The sequence below is a fragment of the Schistocerca nitens genome, chromosome 4 (assembly GCF_023898315.1).
Source record: "Schistocerca nitens isolate TAMUIC-IGC-003100 chromosome 4, iqSchNite1.1, whole genome shotgun sequence".
Classification (NCBI taxonomy): domain Eukaryota; kingdom Metazoa; phylum Arthropoda; class Insecta; order Orthoptera; family Acrididae; genus Schistocerca; species Schistocerca nitens.
In genome coordinates this window covers 518,943,330-518,970,201 of record NC_064617.1, presented here as the reverse complement: position 1 = coordinate 518,970,201, position 26,872 = coordinate 518,943,330, and the positions used below count along the sequence as shown (strand labels likewise).

General features: G+C 42.7%; 1 protein-coding gene across 1 annotated transcript in view; it reads left to right on the top strand.

Moving 5' to 3' along the window:
• The window catches only part of LOC126252413 (serine/threonine-protein kinase 33-like), a 112,425-nt gene that overhangs the window by 30,417 nt on the left and 55,136 nt on the right, over nucleotides 1-26,872 (top strand). The window contains exon 4 of the mRNA XM_049953303.1: nucleotides 11,841-11,976. Within this exon, the coding sequence (XP_049809260.1) occupies nucleotides 11,841-11,976 (136 nt within the window). The remainder of the gene's footprint in view (nucleotides 1-11,840; nucleotides 11,977-26,872) is intronic.

The following is a 26,872-nucleotide window of genomic DNA, read 5'->3' as shown; positions in this document are numbered from 1 at the left end:
CTCCCTCGATCCCCTGCATTCCATACCGTTTCTCGCCTTCCAGTGGAGCGACTATTCAGAAATAGGCCGCGAGAAACGAAGCCATTCGAAATTCACGTGCGGCAGAATTTAGGGGCTCTTAATGCGGACCATATTTCTGTGCTTCATCGAGGTTGGAGTCGTTCACTGGCGTTATTAACAAGGAGACCCAGAATTATTTTAGATTTATGAGTGTACAAATAGAATTTTACTCCAGACTATATTTTTAAATTGATATTTTACACAGTTTTGCCCGAGCATTGTGGCTGCGTGGTCGTTTACGTTGATGGGTCTAAGCTGCGAAATTCCATTGTCTGCGCTAAGTTATTTCCAGAATGGGTTCTCAAGATTCACTTACCTGGTACATTCACAACGTGTGACGCTGGATTATATCGATCTTGAGGGTGCTGGAGCAGAAACTGTGTCTTCCTGCTACGAAACACCTCATCCGCACAGTCTCCCAAACTGCTCTCCAAGCTATCCTTCACATGTATCCAGCACAAAAGTGTCTTCAGCTGATCCACGACACGTTTTGCCACTTATAACGGCAAGGCAATGGGGTGTCATATTGCTGGGTACCAGGACACGTGAGCATTCATGGTAGTGAAGTAGAAGATTGCACATCTTGGAAAATATGACTTCTGACTGTGCGGCCCTGTACAAGCGGTTACTTGGCCGTTGAGGCAGAGGGTCATGCGTATGTGGGAGGAGGAATGTTTAGCGTTGAGGAACAACAAACTGCGGTCGGTTAAACCGTCGACACACCCGTAGCAATTCTCCTGTTTGCCACTGCGGCCTTCAGATAGGGCACTGTCCTCTGACGCATGGATTCCTCCTCTGGCAGGAGGATCCACCAATATGCAGTACTTGCCATATACAGGTATCTGTGCACCTCATTTTAACTGAATGTGTTTAACCTCATGAGAGCTGCAACAAACTTAACCTACTGACCTGCCCTTTATTTTAGGTGACCATTAATCGAATGTGGTCCGTGTTTTAAGACTTTGTGTGATGTCTGGTCTTCTGAGTGGCATCTTAGGTAGAATATTTTAATGCGTTTCTAGGTTCCTTCATCTTTTACTTTCCAGTTGTGTTGTGTACATAGTTCCGCGTAGACAGCGCGTACACAACTTTCCCACTAGAGCGCGACCCGCTAAGCACAACAGCGCAGGCGCAGCGCTCGTCCGTCTCCGCACTACGAGATGGCGCTGTCATAGAGATGGACCAAATTCTGCTTCCGCCGATCCGCGTATTAATATGTAACGTAGCCAATGAGATTGCTGCTAACGTAGAGCCTTTTCTCCTCGCGAATCACACTCTCGCAGTGATACATGAACGCGCGAGGTATTAAAACGAGTGTACAGACCTCCGATTAGTCAGTCTGCATTTGTCTGCACCAGTCTGTACCAGTCTATAGTCAAGTTTCAGTCTCCGCCTAATAAGATTATCATATTCCTGTACACAGCCATGAAGATAAATGAATAGACAAGTTGTCAAGTATCAGAGATATGTGAGAATAAGATTAACGTACCAAGACCAAAGGAACTTCAGATTGTCAATTGTAATTAGCATCCAGAACCAAGTTAAGTTATTTTTATGCTTGTTATTATTTTAATAAATGTGTGTGAAAATTAATCAAGTTCTGTTTAAAGTTGGTCACCGTCAATCTGCTACTCTAAGCGTGCAAGTGGCATTTCTATCGTCTGACCTAATGGCGGAAGATAAACACGCCACGATAAGACCACGAGACATATTGCTGACACTCGCCTACTTCGTTAGAGCGACAAGTCAAATAATCTGATGGTGTGTGTACCGAAGGTCTTACAGTACGCACACCACAAGTTGCTTAGCCAGAAACAGTTCCCCATTACACTATTTTAGAAGTTATGTATTCATGGTCTGTGTATTTTAATCACATACTGCCTTGAAGCGCAAATCGTGTGGTGTTCTGTGTGGAAGAGCGAGTGTGAGTGAGGGGGAGTGTCACAGGGTGCTGCTCAACCTAAGTAGTGTCAATATACATGTTATGAGCATTTTAATAGGTAATGCAGAAAGTTTAGACGCGCTGTAAAGTGTGAGAAATCTCACCTGTAATACGAGAAATGACAAATAATGTTATTTAGCAGCAGAAAAATTTCCCAATAGGCGTCAGCACCTTTCAAAAATATTCTAAATTAATTTTGGCATTCGAACATATTCACGCTGTTTTCAACAAGCAACGCACCTCTCACTCTTATTAGTTCTCTTAATTGTAACTCGCTCACACCCACTGTCCCATCACTGTTACGTCGCTCATACCCATCCTACTTGCCCATTCTCATTCGCTCATTGAATCCAACTCATTGTCAGTATAATGTTGTGTCTCTCGAACTGTCACTGTCTCCTGTCTCACAGCCACAATCTCCTTCGTTTTGTCCTACTACTACTGTCCTCTCTCACAGTCACTGTCTCCCTCTTGCTATCTCTTACTGTAAACTATCTAATTCATTCCTTCACACTGCTGCTATTTCTTCTCTCTCTCTCTCTCTCTCTCTCTCTCTCTTTCTTGTTGTCATTGTCATAGACATAAACTGCCATAAAAAATTTGGTTTTGAGATAAAACACAGTTTAAACAGAGATTGGAAGACTTTTTGGCAGGTAACACCTTCTACTCTTTAGGTGAATATCTTAACAGGTACTGTTAGACCAGCTGAAGTAAAAATTTCGTTTACATATCAGTTCTGACATCACTTGGTTGTAAGTCAAGATTAGATGTTTTGTGTATGATAAATTTATTAAAAGGACATAGCTATATTTCATCCTGACAGCGTATTTATTCAGTAAATGTTATCAGCTCCAGTTTACGGTAATATATTCACATATTTTGACAGTCTCCTGACATATTCCACACCCACGAGAATCATTACAGTTTTGGGTCTATGGACCGAGGACTGAATTTAATATAATCTCGTTATCACTGATTCTCACCAACTTCTTCTTCTCCTAATTCCTCTCCCAATGGCACTGTCTCCTTCACTCGTTTCACAGCACTGTTCTGTCAGTGTTAACTATGTTTCACTGCCACTGTGTCTCTCTCTTTATATCCCTCTCTATATCTCACACTATCATTGTCTCCTTCGATCTTTTCCATACCAAAACCGCTGCCTACTGTTTTCCGGTATCCATTACTTGCTGCGCGGTGTGGCCACGCTGTCTGCGGCGCCTTGTCAACGTTCGAGCGGCTCCCCCCGTCGGGGGTTCGAGTCCCCCCCTCGGGAATGGGTGTGTGTGTTGTCCTTAGCGTAAGTTAGTTTAAGTTAGAGTAAGTAGGGTGTAAGCCTTGAGACCGATGACCTCAGCAGTTTGGTCCCATAGAAACTTACCACAAATTTCTAAAAAATATACTACTATTCCGTCTCTTTCCCAGTGTCACTGTCTCCTATTCTCTCAGCATAAAAAAGCGCAAATATGTTCACATGCTAAAATTTTTGGGAAAATTTTTTCAGTTGCTCAGGAAGGTAGAATGAGGCCGTTGGTGTCCCACTTTTCCGTCAGAGTCTTCTTCTAAACAGGAACATGTTTGCCTTTTTGTGTTCCGATAGGAGCATTTTTCCGCTGGTTACCTTCTTGTCTCTGCCACAGCTGGGCATGACACTCATATAGAAAGAACTTTATAGATCTGTAAAATTTTGATAGTTTCTTTATGTGAAACTGAAACAACGCAGAACTAATTTTACGCCTCAGACCGGATTTTACGGGCTTAAAATTTTTATATGTTCTTCAGTACTGCTAATGAGGTTCCCTCATGCCTTCTGATGATAATGGAGACACTTCACAGCATATTTCTCCGTACTACATCACTTTATAAACTACATTTTTGCTCAGACCAGCTTTTATGTGCGTATTTTGCGTGTACAGTTAAGGTAACTTAGAACCTCTGTAAATCGTAAACGGATGAAGATATAGAGAAAGTTTTCTAGTTTTTTCGAATTCAGACTCTCAGAAACATATAATAAAAATTTTAGTAATTTGTTGTGAGTAACCGTCTTGGAGCCCGCGGTTTAGTTTTGGTACGAAAAATTGTAGAAAACGTTTTAGGGTGTGGGGGTATTCTATATTTATGGAAACGGAAGCAAAGAACTTCTAGATAAATGCGTAGAAAATGTGGGGTAAAAATTCGCTGCTGTTGTTTATTATATTTCAACTCATACAGGATTTTACAAGCGTATTTTACGTGCAAAAGTAGGGTCACTTTGAACCTCTGTAACTCGATAACGGATAAAGGCATGAGAAAATCTTCAAAAGTTTTCGAAATCGGGATCTTAGAAATATATTGTAAAAAGTTCAGCTCTTTTGCTGTGCATACCCGTCTTGTAATCTCTGGCTCGGTTTTGGTACAGAACAATAAAAAGTAAATCTATAACCCTTTTCTTGGTGTTGCCTGAGGAACCGCCCATGAAATAATAGTGCCTCCATAAGCCCCTTCACGCCCACAGTAGATCACATCAAATACAAAAAGAACCAACCGATTCGCTGCAATTTTCTAAGCAGGAGGAAGGGCACAATATTCATACTTTGGCCCTGTACTGTAGGACAGTGACACTAAGACAATCCTTCTTTTTGATATATGAATGGTCTCTAGTCCAAAGGCTACCCAAAACACTTTCTATCTTTTGATCACCAATAGAACCCCAGGTGTGAGCCCCGGATGAATCAAGGTTTTTATGCGCGGAGTTTTGGAACGTATTACGTGGCACATGCTGTCGCATGCGTACCCGTTTTCGAGATATCGACTCTGGTTCAAAAATGGTTCAAATGGCTCTGAGCACTATGGGAATTAACATCTGTGGTCATCAGTCCCCTAGAACTTAGAACTACTTAAACCTAACTAACCTAAGGCCATCACGCACATCCATGCCCGAGGCAGGATTCGAACCTGCGACCGTAGCAGTCTCGCAGTTCCGGACTGAGCTCCTAGAACCGCGAGACCACCGCGGCCGGCTATCGACTCTGTCATTCTTTTTCCAGATGTTACACAACTTATTGTTACAGTCTTTGGTAGCCTCACATGAGTGTGTGTAAACAGTACGTGTCGTTTTTCAATTATTGTTATACCGTAGTAAAACATCTTATTCCTCCCTAAAATCGAATACCTTCTTTATTTTTTGAGGTCGTTTGGACATTTTTGATCACAGTCTAGACTGGGCTACATTGTAACTTGGTCTTTTATATTAATACTGGCCTCTGATTGGACGAGAGGAGACAGGGGTGGTACAATGTGCAGAGTGTGTGCGCCATTTTACGTTAATAATATGCTTTCAGAAGAACTTACATAATTTTTTGCTGTATATCTGGCATTTTCTAATATTATGCTCTTAATGTTGAAAAGAGGGGGTTTATAACGCATACAGTGTGTATGTTGCGTAGTGATTGGCTGGAGATAGGGAGGGGGAGAGGAGAGAGTGATGTGACTTGATGTGCACGTCAGAAATAATGTAATTTGACACATTTTCTGCGCATCATGGTAATACCGTGCTCTGACTAGTTGGGGTTTTAAATTTTCCGCTAACCCAATTGGTTTATTTTACTTAAATTTGAATTTTTAATACTGCTCTATGACTGCGCTGGAAATAGGAGAAGGGAGAGAGGGCTTTTAATTTCCCATCAACACAACTGTGGTATTTCCATGATTCTAGATTTTTTAAATTTACCTATTTTTTATTGATTGATTGACTAATTGATTTTATTGCTTGGTGACACTTTAAGCTCACGGTATTTGATGGCATTCTGCATGAACTGCAGGATCACATGATGATCCCCTTGACAGACATTTTAAGATCAAAGTGGATCAGGTAGTCGGTATCCCTACTACTAAGCCTAAAGCTCAGCGCATTAAAAAATTCTCCAGTTTGACAATTTTGGGACAGTAAATTCATCATAGTGCTCTTAAGTGACCATCCCATTATTCATATAAAGTTATTATTATAAACTGTCGAATTCCTAAATTTGCATTTGCGATGAGAATTTGAACATATTTCTTTCGAAGGATAGTTCAGTTCCTTTGTCACTGCTACAAATGTCTCCGTAAAACAGATTAATTTATTAACAAAACAAGAATGAGGATAATCCTTATTCTAACAATCTAATTAAAAATCATATAATTAAATTTTCCTCTAGACATTTAAGTCTTATCTTGTCTAAGATAATGTGGAAGCTGAACAAATGAATTAAAATTCTGGCTGAATCCAGGACTTGAACCTAGCTCTCCTTACTTAGTACGTAGGAATGCTGACCATTACGTCACAACAGCACTATCACCAACATTGCTGCACGGACTACACAGGTACAGTGCCTTCCTCCACATAAACTTGATTTCATATGTTCAGCTTATTTTCCCCCTAAACTGTCAGTATTGCCGGGGCTCCCCGGCATTGCAATAGCACCCCAGCTTTGGACGTAATGGGGAAATCCTGTACTTCCCCATTACGTCCAACACTGTGATGCGTTCTTTTCGTGAAATACTATTGAGAGAACGTACATAGCCGGCATTTGAAGTTGACTACAGAACGATTCTACTGCCACCAAAGTACATTTCAGGTAAAGAACAGAAAGATAAGAGAAACTAGTGTCGCCGGAAGCACATATACTGTCGTTTTTGCCTCAGTTTGCTTAAGAGTGGAACGAGAAAGGAAATGACTAGTAGCAGTACAGGGTACCATCCGCCTCGCACTATACAGTGGCTCGCGAAGTATGTATGTAGCTGCAGATGTAGATGTAGAATATTACCGTACCATGAGTGCAATATTTCATGACTGCAGAAAAATTGTGGGAAGACTGACAGTATGAATTATCTTAAACGACACGTTGTAAAAAACCCAAATCTACTTACACAGTATTACAGATTTTGTAAAAGCATTTGACAATGTTGAATGGAATATAGTAGTTGAGAAAGAAGCGATACTGGGTTGTAGCCTATAACCCATGTTATTAAATCGGCAAATTTAGCAAATAGGAAAGAAAACTAAATACACGTTCAGAAAGGAAATTAAAATTCAGCTAAAGAAAATTAGAACTTCAAGGTTTGACAGTGCCATTGTAATTCTATCGGAGACGGCAAAGAACTTGCGAGGCCATTATTGAGAATGGATAGCGCCTTAAAAAAACGTCGTCAGATAATACTGACAAAAGCAAACAACAGCAAACGAATATGATCGAATTAAACCACACGATCCTTAGAAGAGAACTGAAGCTTTATATGAAATGTGGTGCTACAGAGAAATTCTGAAAGTTAGATGGGCTAGAAAAGAGGACGCTACCTTCTTCGTTGGTGACAGCGCACTGGCAAATTACAATTACGTTGCGCTTTAATACGCATGTACTATTTTAAATCTCTATTGCCTATTTGATGTAAAAAAAAAAATCCGTGGAAGGTGCTGGAGCGCCGTTCCGACCGAAATTAAGCCGCAGATATAGTTAACATTAATTATAGAGATGAACGGACTTGCGTTAGATACTCTAGCATGGAGAGCTGCGGTAAACAAGTCTTGTGACTGAAGACCACAGCCGGCCGCGGTGGTCTAGCGGTTCTAGGCGCGCAGTCCGGAACCGCGCGACTGCTACGGTCGCAGGTTCGAATCCTACCTCGGGCATGGATGTGTGTGATGTCCTTAGGTTAGTTAGGTTTAAGTAGTTCTAAGTTCTAGGGGACTGATGACAACAGATGTTACGGGGTCAGGGATTTTCTCTGCCTCGTGATGGCTGGGTGTTGTGTGATGTCCTTAGGTTAGTTAGGTTTAAGTAGTTCTAAGTTCTAGGGGACTTATGACCACAGCAGTTGAGTCCCATAGTGCTCAGAGCCATTTGAACCATTTTTTTGAAGACCACACTAATATAATTATACTCTTGCACAGAATGTTGTGTTCTTCAGGCTGAAGACTGGTTTGGTGCAGTTCTCCACGCTTGTCCATTCTGAGCAAGCCTCTTTATCTCTGCGTTGCATGTAAGAACAGAATGGATCAGTCAGGAGAGCTCAGTGACACTGAACGTGAACTAGTGATTGTATGTCACCTGAGTAACAAGTCCATCAGGGACTGTTGAACTCTGTTAAAGATGTCCAAATCCATTATTGGTGATATGATTGTGGAGTGGAAACGCGAAGGAACAACCACAGCTAAACCAAGAGCAAGCAGAGCTCATGCATTGACGAACGGGCACCGTCGAGCATTGCGAATGGTCATTGTAAAAAATCGCAAGAAATCAGCGGAAGGAATCACCCGTTGGTTCTGAAGTGCTGCCAGTTTTCCAGTTAACACAGTGACTGTGCGTATGGAGCTAAAAAAAAAAAGGCGGTACAATGGACGAGCAACTCCTCATAAGCCACACATTTTTGTAGTCAGTGCTAAGTGAAGCTTGGGTGGTGCAAAGACCGAAGATGGAATACCTTTGGGATAAGTTAGAACGTCGATTTCGCTCCTCATGCCAGCGTCCAACATTACTAACTTCCCTGGTTCCGCCTTAAGAAAGAATGGGCCACAATTCCCCCACAAATATTCAGAAACATCATTGAAAGTGACCCGAGCAGAGTTCAGTCTGTCAACGGCGAAGAGTGAGTTCAATCTGTCAAACGCGAAGGGTGGATACAGTCCACTAATACCTTTCCAGATACTTTTGATTAGATGATGATCTAAGTATCTTGGAGGATACAAGTGTAAGCCATCTACATCTACATCTAAATGGATACTCTGCAAATCACATTTAAGCGCCTGGCAGAGGGTTCATCGAACCACCTTCACAATTCTCTATTATTCCGATCTCGTATAGCGCGCGGAAAGATGAACACCTATATCTTTCCGCACGAGCTCTAATTTCCCTTTTTTTATCACAGTGATCTATGTAGGTCGGCGTCAACAAAATATTTTCGCATTCGAAAGAGAAAGTAGGTGATTGTAATTTCGTGAGAAGATTCCTTCGCAACGAAAAACGCCTTTGTTTTAATGATGTCCAGCCCAAATCCTGTATCATTTCTGTGACACTTTCTCCCATATTTCACGATAATACAAGACTTTTTCGATGCACTCTGTCAGTCCTATCTGGTAAGGATCCCCCACCGCGCAACAGTATTCTAAAAAGAGGACGGACAAGCGTAGTGTAGGCAGTCTCCTTAGTAGATCTCTTACATTTTGTAAGTGTCCTGCCAATAAAACGCAGTCTTGGGTTAGCCTTCCCCACAACATTTTCTATCTGTTCCTTCCAATTTAAATTGTTCGTAATTGTAATTCGTGCATATTTAGTTTACGGCCTTTACATTTGACTGATTTATCTTGTAACCGGAGTTTAACGGATTCCTTTTAGCAAAGATGGTTCAAATGGCTCTGAGCACTATGGGACTCAACTGCTGTGGTTATCAGTCCCCTAGAACTTAGAACTACTTAAACCTAACTAACCTAAGGACATCACACACATCCATGCCCGAGGCAGGATTCGAACCTGCGACCGTAGCAGTAGCACGGTTCCGGACTGCGCGCCTAGAACCGCGAGACCACCGCGGCCGGCATTCCTTTTAGCATTTATGTGGATGACCTCACACTTTTCGTTACTTAGGGTCAACTGCCAATTTTCGCACCATTCAGATATCTTTTCCAAATCGTTTTGCAATTTGTTTTGATCTTCTCATGACTTTACTAGTCGATAAACGACAGCGTCATCTGCAAAAAACCTAAGACGGCTGCTAAGATTGTCTCCCACATCGTTTATATAGATAGGGAACAGCAAAGGGCCTGTAACACTACTTTGGGGAACGCCAGAAATCACTTCTGTTTTACTCGATGACTTTCCGTCAGTTACTACGAACTGTGACCTCTCTGACAGGAAATCACAAATCCAGTCACATAACTGAGACGATATTCATAAGCACGCAATTTCACTACGAGTCACATGTGTGGTACAGTGTCAAAAGACTTCCGGAAATCCAAAAATACGGAATCGATCTGAAGTCCCTTGTCAATATCACTCAGCACTTCATGTGAATAAAGCGCTAGTTGTGTTTTATAGGAACGATGTTTTCTAAACCCATGTTGACTGTGTGTCAATAGATCGTTTTTTTTTTTTTTCGAGGTAATTCATAATGTTCGAACACAATATATGTCCCAAAATCCTGCTGCATATTGACGTTAACGATATGGGCCTTTTATTTAGTGGATTATTCCTACTACCGTTCTTGAATATTGGTGTGACCTGTGCAACTTTCCAGTCTTTGGGTACGGATCTTTCGTCGAGCGAACCGTTGTATATGATTTTTAAATATGGAGCTAATGCATGAGCATACTCCGAAAGGAACCTAATTCGTATACAGTCTGGACCAGAAGACTTGTTTTTATTACGTCTGATTAGGTATAAAGGCCAGATGCCATCTACAGGGTGTAAAAATTTAAGAGAGGAGCTTCAAAAAGTATCACCCCCACCATTAGAAATGTGGTCTACTCCATGCATAGGCGTCAAAAAACAGAACGCTTTTAGTGCAATATACAGTGTGATGTGTAAACAATAAAACACCCCAGTGTTTACGAAATTTTAAAGCGCATTAAAAATTATCATTAACGCGTTAAACATAGTTCACAGATGACATGTGGTTGGATCTTATGGGCCCTGACATTTGGTTGTGTTCTGGTCATTCTTGATGCGCTGATTGGGCTTTAGAGTTTTGTAATTAGTTAGTATGGACCCAACAGCTTGTGCAACAAACATGGATTTAATGTGAACATTAAATCTCATCGTTCCCCTTTATTCGGAAGGGACTCTATTTCCATTCTACCTCCCTCATCTGCTATGGAACAAGGATTGAAGGTGAACCACTTGAATACAGTACTTGTAGTTAAACTGTTGATAGCCTTTAATATTGAATGAACTATGTGTTTATTATGTTTGAGATTCTTTGGCGATTATTCAGATAAAATTATTAAAAATTGCATTAATGAAGCTGTAATGTGTCTTCCTCTTATTGCTACTACAAATTCTGCGAACTGACCAGATTGATAAAAGGTGAGTATTCTTTTCAACCAATGGCATTAAAAGAATATAATATCAAGCAGTAATTACTACACATAATTATTTGCACACACACACACTTCTCTAGTAAATTCTGTAATTCACGCCATAGATAATGAAGATTAGATTAGATTAGTTTTTCGTTCCATAGATCCGTGCTGAGGAGATCCTCGTGGATGTGGAACATGTCAATTACACGCATTCGAATCCAGGAAAAATATTAGATTAGCCTAATGACCTACCCCAAAATATTATTCCACGGGATATTAAGGAAAGATGTGAGCCAATTATAGCAGTTTTTTTTAGTTTTATATCACCTGAGTCAGGAACATAGAACCTGAAAATGATGATATATTTAGGGTTTTCAGGAGTTCTGTGCTATGCCCCTCCCACTCAAGATTATCGAGATTTTATCCCAATAATTTAACGTTCTCAAATTTTTTTATGTACGTATCGTCATATTGTATGCATATACTGACTTTTGCTAGTTCTAAACTACATTAAACGATTGTTTTTAAAATTTTATGACATTGAATTCACTACAAACCATTTGCTGATGTCCATAAAAATTTCATAAGCGCTCTTTTCTGAAACTTAACTTGCCCCAAAATGTATCTCACTGTTTGAATCATCTGAAAAATTAATAACAGGTAATGAAATTTATGAAAGGAAAACAGTGGCCCTAAGTCGGGACCTTGGCGGCGACGTGCAACATTATACAATGTAGCGCCATTGTATGTATAGAACTTACGCATTGTTTTCCGCATGTAGTGAAAAAGAGGGACACGGTGTGGTTGCAGAAGCTGTACCTGGTGTTCGAACTTTGCTCGAGCACTCTGGCTCAGGAGTTCAGTGAGCGCCGGCAGTTCACCGAGGCGGACGCCCGCGAGGTGATCCGCAAGCTGGCCAGCGCGGTCGCCTACCTCCACAGAAACGGTGAGCTGGCCGCTGCTTGCCTGTCCCCTACCTTCTCTTTTCTAGTACACAGTGTGTCCGAGACAGAAAGGTACTCTTAGGTCAGTATAGTATGCTGTATGTTGGCGTACTTATGTATGTGCCCAGAGGATCCATATGCCACTATTGTGCCTTACACATTGTGCCTTACACATAGATCTATGCGTCCCTATGTTATCCTTGACACCTTGCGGAATATATCAGGAGTTGGACTTGTAAAGAAGTCGTCAACACTTATACTCAATTCTCCATTAATCTTGTACAGACGTCGAATCACATAAGATTTGATTATTCCCTGTAATGAATTGTCTGGCGTGGTAATGTCTGGGCTTCTTTGTGGTCATTTCATTGGAGCTGCAGCCAATGACTTGGCAATTGTTCACAAAGGAACTCATGCATGTGAATAACAAAGTCTAATGAAGCCCCATCATGCTGTAACAACATGTGATCCATGATTCCCTTGTATCTGAGCTGAGGTACTAACCCGTGTGTCCAAATGTGAATTTCATTGATGTGCCCTTCAAAAGAATATGGCCTGAAGAGGAGTCATTATGAAATTCCGGCTTATTTCATAAAATGAGCCGGGTTCCTTTTCAGTTCTTACACGTTTTGTTGTTGTTGTTGGTTGTTTTGGGGAAGGAGACCAGACAGCGAGGTCATCGGTCTCATCGGATTAGGGAAGGAAGTCGGCCGTGCCCTTTGAAAGGAACCATCCCGGCATTTGCCTGGAGCGATTTAGGGACATCACGGAAAACCTAAATCAGGATGGCCGGACGCGGTATTGAACCGTCGTCCTCCCGAGTTCTTACACGTAATGGGGATTTTCCTTAAACCAAAAAACCACATTCTTCCAGTGTAGACTGGATACATCGCTCATTCATTGGAAAATAACACTCTCGAGTGAGACTCGGTACTTCAAAATTGTGTTAACAAAGCATGGCAGGCAGCAGCTCAGTGTTATATTATGTCGTTGTCAGGAAGCATCTGTCTAAAACCTATCATACAATACTGACAACAATTTTTCGTCACCTTCATAGCAGGGATACCAATAAAACAGCTATTTACTTCCCTGATTGTACAAACTTGAGAACGATACGGGGGCCTCTGGGATATACTGTTCCACACAGGGAAATTCAAAATATTTGTCCATTGTTAGTCGATTCAAGACATCCTGGGAAAAAATTCAGACTGCCCATCCAAATTATAGGTGAAACATCGGTCACGTCCATGATTTATTTTAAACACATGAAGTCACTACAGACGCGAATGCATATGGCAACACGTACCGTGTTAGTACAATTACCATATCGAAGTGGTAGACCTTAAGCCAGTTCACAGCAAGTGTTACAGTAAATTCAGATAACATCCATAAATACAACCAAGGTAGCGTAGGGGTTATCGTCCATAAAGCAGTCCGGTACATAGCTTTGTGAGCGATGAACTCCAGTTAACTTCTCAGGCTGTGAAAGCAACTTATAATGGCTTCACGACGCGTTTGGAAAAGCCCTCTGTGTATTTGATGTGTCTTATCCCGTCGTGGCCAGCAATGAACTGCCCTCTGGTAAATTATCCTCCATCCCCCCACCCCTACCCCTTGTATGTCACTCTCTGGGTAGAAATTGATACTGCTACGTGACACCAGATACCTCCCTCCTGGCTTTGATATATAAATTAGAGAAGATAAACTTCTTTGCCAAGATCGCTAATAACCTAGCAGTCGAGATGACAGGCATCTTATCCACATGGCTGTAACGGATCGTGCAGCCACGTCTCGATCCCTGAGTCAACAGATGGGGATGTTTGCAAGACGACAACCATCTGCACGAACAGTTCGACGGCGTTTTCAGCAGCATGGACTATCAGCTCGGAGACCATGGCTGTGGTTACCCTTGTCGCTGCATCACAGACAGGAGCGCATGCGATGGTGTACTCAACGACGAACCTGGGTGCACGAATGGCAAAACGTCATTTTTTCGGATGAATCCAGGTTCTGTTTACAGCATCATGATGGTCGCATCCGTGTTTGGCGACATCGCGGTGAACGTACATTGGAAGCGTGTATTCGTCATCGCCATACTGGCGTATCACCCGGCGTGATGGTATGGGGTGCCATTGGTTACACGTCTCGGTCACCTCTCGTTCGCATTGACGGCTCTTTGAACAGTGGACGCTACATTTCAGATGTGTTACGACCCATGGCCCTACCCTTCATTCGATCTCTGCGAAACCCTACATTTCAGCAGGATAATGCACGACCGCATGTTGCAGGTCCTGTACGGGTCTTTCTGGATACAGAAAGTGTTCGACTGCTGCCCTGGCCAGCACATTCTCCAGCTCTCTCACCAATTGAAAATGTCTGGTCAATGGTTCAAAAATGGTTCAAATGGCTCTGAGCACTATGGGACTTAACATCTGTGGTCATTAGTCCCCTAGAACTTCGAACTACTTAAACCTTGTTGTGTCGATTCCCTAAGGTCTCGACACAATGAGTGGCTGGGTGCACGCGAAACTAACGCAGACGGGCGTAAATTCTGAAACAGGAGACTGGATGAAAACTATAAAGAAAAGAAGAGAGATTTTAATATACTTAACTTTAATGTAGTCTTGTTCTTGTTGAAATACATCTCTTGCATAGTAGTAAGCAATTAGCAATGATACACATGGCGCCTTGCTAGGTAGTAGCGATGGACTAGCTGAAGGCTATTTAATCTGTCTCTCGGCAAATGAGAGGAATACTTGGTAGGTCTAGTCGCAAGCTATGTCGTCCGTACAACTGGGGCGAGGTCAAGTCCGTGTCTTGTGACCTGCCCTGTGGTGGCGCTACGTTTGCGAATACACAGTGGCGACACGCGGGTCCGACATGTACTACAGGACCGCGGCCGATTTAAGTTACCACCTAGCAAGTGTGGTGTCTAGCGGTGACACCACATTCCTCCCCCGCAAATCGGCGAACGGTCGTGAGATAAGGCTTCCGCCCGCCGTGGGGAGGACCCCATGTTGACGTATGCGATGAGGTGGGGAGCCTAACAACAGGCGAGGCTGTGCCACCCGCACCCGGCCATTCGGTCCGAGGGGAGCTAGGAAACGCCTGCAAACCTAGTCCAGGGTGCACGTCAACATGAGGTGTATGCGCACGTAATGAGACAGAAGGGTCGACCTCCATGTGGTCGGAGCACCCGACGGGCGAAGACGACATCTGGTCCGGAGCGGGCAAGAGGTCCATGGCGGAGGACGGCTGGTCACGGGAAGCGAGCGGCGGCGCGTGACCCAGGGAGGCGCGAGGCGGCTGCAGCGAAGCGTCCGCTGCTGGCGGCGCCGGCGGCGGCTGCGGCGGCGCGACGCCATGAGGCAAAATGGAAGGCATCGTCGGTAACACCTGGGGATGAGGCGAGCCAGTAGATGGGTCCCCAAGGCGCTGACCGGACGGCTCCGTCGCTGAAAGCAGACGGGGAGCGGCAGAACCCAGGCGACGACAGAGGCGCAGCTGATTGAGATGCCGACGCACCTCACCAGAGGCCCCCAAAACCAAATACATCGCGCGGCCGAGGCAGCGAAGAATGCGCCCTGCGAGCCAACGCCGTGAACCGCGATAGTTGCGATAATAGACAACGTCGCCAGGAGCAAAAGCAGGAGTCAGCCGCTGCACAGGAACCTGAAGTGGCGGATGCAGCAAAGACATCAGAGTTCGATGAGGACGACCATGGAGCAATTCAGCCGGCGAGCGACCATCGCGATGCTGAGAGCGATATGAGGACAAAAAGAGCAACAAAGCGTCCTCCCGAGAATGCGACTCTTTCAACTTCAACATCTGTGACTTGAAAGTCCGGACCAATCGTTCCGCGGCACCGTTTGACTGAGGCGAAAACGGCGCGGATGTCAGATGTTGAATACCATTGGCCTTGCAGAACGACTGAAATTCTGCGGACATGAATTGTGGGCCATTGTCGGAAACAATAGTCTGCGGAAGACCTTCAATGCAAAAGATAGCAGACAAGGCTTGGATGGTGGCAGAAGACGTCGTGGAAGACATCCGGACAACAAAAGGAAAATTACTGAAAGCATCGACCACAACCAACCATCGAGCATTCCAGAATGGACCAGCAAAATCGATGTGCAAGCGTTGCCAAGGGGAAGTGGCTTTCGGCCATGCAAAGAATTTCCGCGGCGGTGCGGATTGTTGTTCGGCACACGCCACGCAAGAGGAGCACATATTCGTAATCGCAGCATCGATTCCGAACCAAGTACAGTGCTGACGAGCAAGTTGTTTCGTACGCACTATACCCCAATGTCCTTGGTGAAGAAGCTTTAAGACAGAGGACTGTAACGAACGTGGGACCACGACTCGGGATTGATCATTATCGGAACGCAACAACAAAACACCACGTCGGACAAAAAGTCTCTCCTTGTGAGCAAAAAAACGGCGAACCAAAGGATCCTCGATCCGTGACTTTGACAAGGGCCATTGCGTAGCAACAAAACGCAAAACGGGAGCAAGGACAGGGTCAGCAGCTGTGGCAGTAGCTACACGACGAAAATCAATCGGAAACGATGCGACCACGTCATCGGTTTCCGAATCAATGAACATGCAAGCAAGTTCGGAAGAATCGAAGGCTTTATCCTCAGCAACAGGCAAACGGGACAACGCATCAGCGTTTCCGTGCTTAGCAGTGGACCGATACAAGATATCGTAGCGGTACTGCGAGAGAAAAAGTGACCAGCGAATGAATTTCTGCGCTGTACGAGGAGGTACAGGCTTGTTCGGATGAAAAAGCGATGTCAAAGGTTTGTGGTCGGTGATAATGGGAAAGTGACGACCATACAAGAAGTCATGGAACTTGGTAACACCAAACACGAGAGCTAAAGCTTCTTTCTCTATCTGTGAATAATTGCTTTGCGCAGATGAGAGCAATTTGGACGCAAAGGCAATAGGGCGATCATGCGAGCCATCCTTGTGCGCAAGCACAGCACCGATCCCGAAATCCGAGGCATCTACCATCAACAAAAGGGGTTTTCGGGGATCGAATGGCGTAAGGCAAGTATTTGAAAGTAACGCCGATTTCAACTGGCGAAAGGCGCGTTCGCATTCCGTCGTCCAGACGAACGGAACACCTTTACGGCGTAAGCGATGAAGCGGAGCTGAAATGGAAGAAGCATTGCGCACAAATCGGTGATAATAATTTACCTTACCCAGCACACTCTGTAGCTGGTTTAAGTTCTGCGGTGACGGCAAGTCCTGAATGGCACGAAGGTGCTCTGGACTCGGATGTATACCTTGGGCATTTATGACATGCCCCAGGTACGGTAAGTCACGAGCAAAAAACACACATTTGTCCTTCCTCAAGCGAAGACCATTCTGACGCAATACCTGAAATAATGTTCGGAGATTTTGCAAATGTTCTGCTTCTGTCTTTCCTGAGATTACAATATCGTCCAGATAGTTCGCAGCCGTAGGGACCGACGCACAAATAGGTTGTAATTATTGCTGAAACAAAGCAGGGGCGGATGCACACCCGAATGGCAGTCTTTTGAAGCGATACAAGCCAAGATGCGTGTTTACCACTAAGACGCGCTGGGATTCTTCGTCCACAGGTATTTGCAAGTACGCATCTGCTAGGTCCAATTTTGAAAAATATTTTCCCGGGCACAGTTTGTCAAAAAGATCTTCCGGGCGGGGCAAAGGAAAAGTAGCAGTCACAAGTTGCGGATTCACAGTTGCCTTGAAGTCCACACAAAGTCTCAGTTTTCCGGAAGGTTTTGGCAAAATGACTAAGGGTGAGGCCCAGAGAGAAGCCTGCACACGTTCAATGACACCTTGAGATTCTAATTCGGCTAATGTTCTTGCGACCTCATCACGCAATGCGTGGGGAACATTGCGCGCTCTGAAAAATGTTGGTTGCGCGTTATCTTTCAGTTCCAAATGCGCTTCATAGTTCTTAGCGCAACCAAGGCCCGGTGCAAAAATGTCTGCAAATTCTTCACAAAGACTAGAAACACTGGCGGAAGGCACAGTCTGATTCACTGATAGGACCTGATGTACAATAGACATATTAAACAATTGAAACAAATCTAAGCCAAACAAGTTCACTGCACTAGAGGAACGAAGAACATAAAATGACACAAGTTTTGTCTGTCCCTTGTATGTTGCAATAAGGCTGCACTGTCCCAACACAGGTATATGCTGTCCTGAGTAACTAGTTAACGTAACATTTGCGGCACGCAATGGCGGGGCGCCCAGTTGTTTGTACGTGTCGTGATTGAGCAAGGAAACAGCAGCTCCGGTATCGAGCTGGAACGGTATCACTTGTCCTGCAAAGTCTAAGTCCACAAAAAGTTTATTGTCTTGTTGACGACAAGAGCGACTGTCTCGTGCAATTTGAACTGATACAGGTCCAGAAGCACTTGCAACTTTACGGGATTTCCGGCGACGTCGACGCACACTTTGGGTGGGACGAACACAGTCACTGTTAGCTAAAGTGTCACTGGACGGGTGGGAATGAACTACATTAATGTCCATGGGCGAAGGTCCACGAGCCTGTTTGTCCTGGGTTCGATTCCGGCGCGAAGCAAAGGGCCTGGAATTTGTGTGATTGTCGGACCTAAGCTTTTTCTGGCAAACACTTTGTACATGTCCTTTCTTTTGACAGTAAAAGCAAATAGCTTGGCGTGACGGGCAATTTTCACGCGAATGTCTAATTGCACACCGCGGGCAAGATTTCACTGCATTTGCTTGCTTACGCGGCGCACGTGGTTGCAAGCTAGGCGGCCGCTGCGAAGTCGGGCGCGAGGGCCGCTCAGCGTCCCGTGCAGCGGGCCGGGCGGGCCGATTAACGTGACACACTGCTGGCGAAGTTTCAAATGATTCCTGAGCAAAGTCAAGTGTGTCTTGCCTGTCCAATATGTCTATCACTTGTTGCAGGGAGGGATTAACTAGTTTCAAAATCTGTTCCCTTATGCGAACATCAGAAACGTTCTGTGCAATTGCATCACGCACCATAGTATCAGAATATGGGAGGCCACATTCACAGGCAAACGCGCAGTCTCTAGTAAGGCCTTGCAAAGTTGCTACCCACTCCCTATTAGTCTGACCGGCCGTACGTTTTGTACGAAAAAACGTATACCGTTTTGCAACCACATTTACTGTTTCTTTGAAATAGGCATCCAAAGCAGACAAAATTTCTTCGTAGGACAGAGTTGCGACGTCGCGTCGGGGAAACAATTTCACTATCACACGGTAGGTAGACACACCTACACAAGAAAGCAAAAACGGCTGCCGCTCTTTACCTTGAATTCCATAAGCTGTGAGGTGGAACCGGAACTGATCGGCCCACTCAGTCCAGCTCTCGTTATGGGCCTCAAAGGGCCTAAATGGCGGTGCGACAGCGGTGTGTGGCTGCGGTAGCGATGAAGCGGCTGCTGCCGCATCGGTTTGCAGCGCACGTTGACCCTGGACGAGCTGTCCAAGGGCTTCCAATAACGCCTGCGTCTGCTGATTCTGCAAGCGAAAAAATTCGGACAGTACATCTGGAGAATGCGGCGAAGCCATGACACAAACAAATTAGAGCAAGTATAACACAAAGACTGCAACGTGGGCGCGGCATCCCATCCTCGTCGCCAAAATATTGTTGTGTCGATTCCCTAAGGTCTCGACACAATGAGTGGCTGGGTGCACGCGAAACTAACGCAGACGGGCGTAAATTCTGAAACAGGAGACTGGATGAAAACTATAAAGAAAAGAAGAGAGATTTTAATATACTTAACTTTAATGTAGTCTTGTTCTTGTTGAAATACATCTCTTGCATAGTAGTAAGCAATTAGCAATGATACACATGGCGCCTTGCTAGGTAGTAGCGATGGACTAGCTGAAGGCTATTTAATCTGTCTCTCGGCAAATGAGAGGAATACTTGGTAGGTCTAGTCGCAAGCTATGTCGTCCGTACAACTGGGGCGAGGTCAAGTCCGTGTCTTGTGACCTGCCCTGTGGTGGCGCTACGTTTGCGAATACACAGTGGCGACACGCGGGTCCGACATGTACTACAGGACCGCGGCCGATTTAAGTTACCACCTAGCAAGTGTGGTGTCTAGCGGTGACACCACAAACCTAACTAACCTAAGGACATCACACACATCCATTCCCGAAGCAGGATTCGAACCTGCGACTGTAGCGGTCTCGCGGTTCCAGACTGAAGCGCCTAGAACCGCACGGCCACACCGGCCGGCTCTGGTCAATGGTGGCCGAGCAACTGGCTCGTCACAATACGTCAGTCACTACTCCTGATGAACAATGGTTTCGTGTTGAAGCTGCATGGGTAGCTGTACCTGTATACGCCATCCAAGCTCTGTTTGAACCAATGCCCAGGCGTATCAAGGCCGTTATTACGGCCAGAGGTGGTTGTTCTGGGTACTGATTTCTCAGGATCTATGCACCCAAATTGTGTGAAAATGTAATCACATGTCAGTTCTAGTATAATATATTTGTCCAATGAATACCCGTTTATCATCTTCATTTCATCTTGGTGTAGCAATTTTAATGGCCAGTAGTGTAGTAACCAACCTACTTACCAAAACAGCAGTAAGAATACGTAACAGACTAGAAGACTGATGCATCGGATTGTCAAAATTAAAACAACTATATACACAGGTATTCACCACATATATCTGCCTTATGTCACTCACAACAAGGCACATTATTGCAGCCACGGCGCCGCTAGATATAAACGGTCAGATGTGACCCTGGCGGTGTCCTCTGAGTCGCTGAGGAGGCAGAGTGGTTCCCTGGTCACCGGTGGCCTGACGCCATCTCGATGACCTAATGACGGCAGTAGGTTCTACATAGTGTCCCCATCTCCCTCATGTATCTCTCAGCCAGGTTACTTGATAGGTTTATGCTGAAATTAAAATGTGTTTAATCTTTTTTTTTCCAATGAAGAATCTCCAAACATGTGAAATAAATTATGAGCAATTGTCAGAGAGTATAGCCTGAGGCTTTCCTATCTGTAGAATATACTTATCCTCTACAGTTGATACAGTAGCTTCACTAGTTGCTTTCCTTACTGGGTAAAGTTTGATAAATTTAGAAAATAGATCTACGAAAACTAAATAATAGCTACACCATCCTTTTGAACTGGGTAGTGGCCCATACAGAATGGTTACCACAAGACTTGCGGGTTTGTCAGGGATGATGTTTTGCATAGCTCCTCGACTGGTTTGGTTGGTTACAGTTACTCTTTCGCACTTGTCACAACTTGAAATACACTTCCTTACCTGCTTCACCTTATTGAAGAAGTAGATATTCTCTTGTGATACTGCAGAAATTTCTGTGTCCCAAAATGACCATAACTCTCATGTGTATAGCTAAGTAATTTCTCAGTGAACTGCTTTGGCCAACGTAGTTCTAACAGTCAGTGTGTTCCTGAGTACGTCTGAACAAAACACCATTATAGATTTTATAAGATTTGGCAATATTTTTCTCGCCTGATTTCCCTAACTGGGTTTTTACTGACATCCAATTTTCATCGTTATTTTGATTTCTCCCCATGTCATTACAAATTGTTTTGTTGATCACCTTGCCCTTCTGCTTCAGGCACCTTTTCATTACCAGTTTTATAAAATACTCAGTCTCCTTCCTTTTCTCTTCAAGATACTCCACCATATGTGGGGTTTCCTCAACAAAAGATAAGTTATTTTGTATGTACATGGTGCTTTGTTGTGAAAACTTAGCTTGTGTTTCTGTATATAAGGCTTTCTCCTTCCAGTTCACTATTTCACTGGATTTGTGTAACCAATCTATGCTGAAGACGAAATGTTTTCCGAGGTCAGGGATAATAAGAAACCCATGGTTGAACATGGATTCACCAATTTCACATGTTATTAACACTTGATTCTCCCAATGTTTCTACCTGTAGCCCTTTCAATCTTTACTACAATCACTGGGAATTCAAGATAATTTGAATCTTTCTTAAGCTTCTTACTGAATGTTTCTGGTATATTCAAAGTTCGACTTCTGGAATTTATTAGGCACCATCCTTCCCATGCTCCAACTTTCACATTAATGAAAGGATTTCCTACCAACTTATTCCTCTAACGAATCATTTTTTATATCATCGTGATTATAAATATTGGTCACTTTATCAAATAATTTCATGCTTAATTCAGAATTGTGGGTATGTACCTCACACTAATCATTTTCAAACAGAGATTTCAAGTTTAACGTTTGTTGTTACTGGTCACTTAAATTTTGAAACTTCCTGGCAGATTAAAACTGTGTGCTGGACTGAGACTCGAATTCAGGACCTTTGCCTTTCGTGGGCAAGTGCTCTACCAATTGAGCTACCCAAGCACGACTCACGCCCCGTCCTCACAGCCTTACTTCTGCCAGTACCTCGTGGAAACACTTAAATTTTCTTTAAAATAGTTCAAATATACACCATTACGGTTTTTCCACCCTTCAGGATTCTGTTGTTTAGTTACTGCTGTCGGTTGTTCCAAGATTTTGTACAGTTTTATTGCATTCTTATCCTTTATAACACTTGATTACAAGCAGTGTAGGTTTTGTTTAGACACTTATGGTCTTAATCCCCATTACTACTTGAATCTTGAGCAGGTTTAGGCATTTTCAACTCCCTAGACTTTGCATAACTCATGTTTTCCCTATTGGTCCATAGTACACCAAACAACTCAAAAGGATCTGAGGCCTCATGTTCCTCATCTCTCAACATCCCTTCTCTCTTTAAACTTATAATATATCTAACATCATCATATTCATCACTTCCGAGTTCAACTCTTGACTTCTCAACATCATCACTTGCAGGAGTAGCAGTTACCTTATTTTCTATTGCACCCTCACCCTTATGCTCAAACAAGTCTGCAAATTCAATGTCCTTGCAATCACTTCCTTCTAAGTTACCCAAATATCTTGACTGAATAACTTGTATTGATCCCCTTCTTCTAAACAAAACTTGTCACTTAATGTTTCACCATTACTTTGGCTTTGTGAGCGTTCTTTTCAGCAACTACTCCAAAATTCCTCATCTACAACTGCTTTACTTATTTGAAACATATTAACTACTCTGTCTTTTTTTCTTTTTTACAACTCTTGAGTTAAGTACGCATCAGAAACACTGGTCCCTGTGTAATGAAAGCTTTAGTTACCCCTTTCAAGTTCCCTTTCTGCATAATAATTCATGGAATTACTGTATTTAGCTCCACTTCTTCCACAATAGTTGTTATTGTAGTTAATATTACTGTTATAACAGTTATTGTTTCTCCAATAAGGTCCCCATAACCATACTTTGCCTATCAGTTCTTTTGAATGCCCTGTCCAACCTACCTGCATGTTTTAGGAATAGATCCACTGATTCACCAGGCCCATAAGCCAACCCCCGCTGCATCCTTTTCAGGTAGTCACCTTTTGAGTTATTGATCTGCATTAATTCAGCATACGGTTGACTCAAATGTACTAACTTTTTCAACTGGTCCCTGCAAAACTCTTCTTTAGTGCCCTTTTGTTCTCAGCATCTAGGTCCATCCAGAAACCCACTCGTAACTCTAGCCTGCTCAGCTTCAGACCAAAACTTTTACAAAAAACAAAATAAACTCAATAAAGGTTAATATATGGCAATTAAGTTGGTTTGCTCAGGATGAAACTTCATCGTCTAAGAATCTTTTCACAAATTTAATGTTGAGATCATTACTTATTCCATGTATAAAGCTGTCTTCACAATGCTGCTTGAAATCTACCGTTTGAAAATCTTTATTGCTATGAAAAGGCTTATTTGAACAGGTAGAATACCTAGCATTGAAGAATATATTGGAACAGGTTCCTTCTTGTGATTACTGCACTTGTTTCTGTATATTAAATACATTTGCATGAACTGTGATACATTGGTATCAGTTTCTTTCCCAATTGTTCCGACTTGTTCTGAGACATCTTATTATTAAGTGTATCACTGTATCCCATGTTTTTCTGCCTAATCACTTCAAGTTCACACTTACATTTGGTTTTTACAGCACCAATTTTAAATTGCACCTTCTCATTTGCGTCAGTCATTCTCTGTTCAAATATTCTCAGCCTGGAATCTGAGTTGACAATCTTCTTTTCTACATTTTCTACTCACGCATCTAATTTCTCTACATTGCTGCAAACAGCTGTTGTATGATCACATACCTCCGCCACACACCGTTGGGTGGCTTGCGGTGTTTAAATGTAGATGTAGGTGTAGATGTACCTGCTTTTTAACATCATCAATGTGACTGGTTAGCTCAGTAACTATGTCAAATTTAGCCGTTTCAATTGCAGTGTTTTTATCTTCAATTGTTTTTTTTCCGATTCTGTTGTTCAGTTGAGGTTCTGATATAATCTTAAGAAATTTTGGTAAGTTCTGAACTAATAAGAACATTTTTGGACAGTAGCATTAATGTTACGATACATTTTGTTAAAATGCTTCGCAAATTCCCTGTCCATTTTCCTTGATTATGATCTGCCTTATCTACATTTGACAGGTCAAGTGACACTCTTTCTACATTTTCTTGCAGAAACTGTACCACCTCTTCAATCTGGTTCTTGTTTTGTTTCGTCAAACAGACTCGGCATGTTGAAAAAAAATTGTTACTCTTTGCAAAATGTCGATACTAAAGTACATTTTAAATTATAATGTTTTCCACTATCGCAACACAAACTTGAGAAATAACAGTCGTAAGTGTACTTAACTTAGGTGCCAGTTAACACTTCTGTTTTTGGAGTCTGGCGTCCATCTTTGTTTTTCCGTCCATGGTGGCATCGATCTTTAATTTGAATTTCACATGACAAGTATGTTAGCAGCAGCCATCTTGAATTTTTTGTTGTATCGTATGGCTGTATCTCACTGAAATAAAAACTCTAAATCCCTTTTCTACAACAGAAACGAACCTGTTGAAATATGCGTATTAGAATCCTGGTCGCGGCCCACGTCTAGCTTCGCTTCATTTACCTGTCCTAATACCTTTCGAGTATAACCAAATTCTAGTACTGCTCTTCTACCGTAAAGTATCTAAATTTGGACAAAGTGAAGAAGGAGTAGCTGAATCAACTGTACTTAGCTTTACGATGTTGAATTTTTGACAGTGATCTCCCAGGCTACTGCTTCTTGTTCTTGTACAAGCTTGTAAAAGTAGGTTCTGTTAGCAGGTTTCTGTTTGACATTTGCTTTTTCAGTATACAGTCTTGGCCATATAGTCATTTTCTACTAGACGTTCTAATTCCAGATTCTAATACACTTTCACAACTGTTTACAATATTCACGTAAATTAGTGATGACAAAGGTTTATAGAGCGACCGTTAACACCCGTCCGATTCGTAGCATTCCTGACAACCAAGTGCGTCGTCAGCATCGATATGCCAAAGACCTCGTAAAACCTCCAGTTGGAGTTGATATTCTGGTTTTAGATTACGCTCTTTTGAGACAGGTTCATACCATGACAAAAACTAGAAAAATATAAAACATACAGGTTGCAATACAGCTTACAATATCTATTGGTAATTATTTATGGGACTAGGCCGGCCGAAGTGGCCATGCGGTTAAAGGCGCTGCAGTCTGGAACTGCAAGACCGCTACGGTCGCAGGTTCGAATCCTGCCTCGGGCATGGATGTTTGTGATGTCCTTAGGTTAGTTAGGTTTAACTAGTTCTAAGATCTAGGGGACTAATGACCTCAGCAGTTGAGTCCCATAGTGCTCAGAGCGATTTGAACCATTTTTTTTATTTATGGGACTATGATGTTTATATTGTCTTGACACTGGTATTCTCAATTTGACTTGGGCGTGCTATCTACTCCGATTGTCAAACAGGTATTTTACAGTTTTAAGTTTTTCTACGAATAGGTTACTTCTGTTTTATCTTCTGTTTGAGGATTCACAAATAATAAATGTAATTTTGGCGTGAACAAATTTGTAACTCAAATATTCTTTTTTGAGTTCAAAATTACTAAGAAGTTTTCGTATTTCAAATTTGGCTATTTTCTGTTTGAGATAAAAGTAACATAACCTACGAATCATTTCAGTGTCTCTGTCTCCTAAATTTTTAGAGAGACATAAAGTTCCAGAAATTAATTCAATTAATAATTAATATTATTGCACAATTTGTGTAATTTTCGTCTTCTGCTTTGTTGTTGAAATTAACATGGCTATTTATATGATGTTAACGGTGAGAGAGTTGTTTACATGTAATATGAATTTACGTGTTTAAAAATTTATGTTTTCTCCGTAATTGCATAATTGCAAATCTGGTTTGAAGTCTACATTGAAGATAATTTTCGATAAACTGTAAAATCCTGATTATATTTTGAAACGTCCCCTTAGAACAATTATACACGACTGTGCTTAAACTGACACACAATATTTTTAGCGCAACGCAATCTGACTTTCAATAATCCCTACAAAAGAATGGCCCTGTCTAATATTAACCTATACGTTTCACAAATCACTTACCTCACAAAAATCTTCGTTACTCGAACTACTGCAATACAGCTAGCGCCACTACTGCCAGCTAAATAAAAGATTCAAACTATGGAAGGCACTAACTACTGATAGGGATAGTTAGCAAATGAAAGATATTAATAGAGAACAAACAATGTATTTACCTTAATAATGTTGAAGACTCACAATATACACAACAGATCATTGTATATCTTACAAATTTCCAAACTCCGCCATCTCTCTCCCCACATCCACCACTGCTGGCGGCTCACCTCCAACTGCGCAACGCTACGCGCTGTTCACAGCCAGCTGCCTAACACTACAATGGCGAGTATTACAACAATGCAAAGCAGCCACAGACTGCACACAGCACAGCCAGTGATTTTCATACAGAGGTGACGTTACCAATAAAAAAACCTAAACAGCCTAC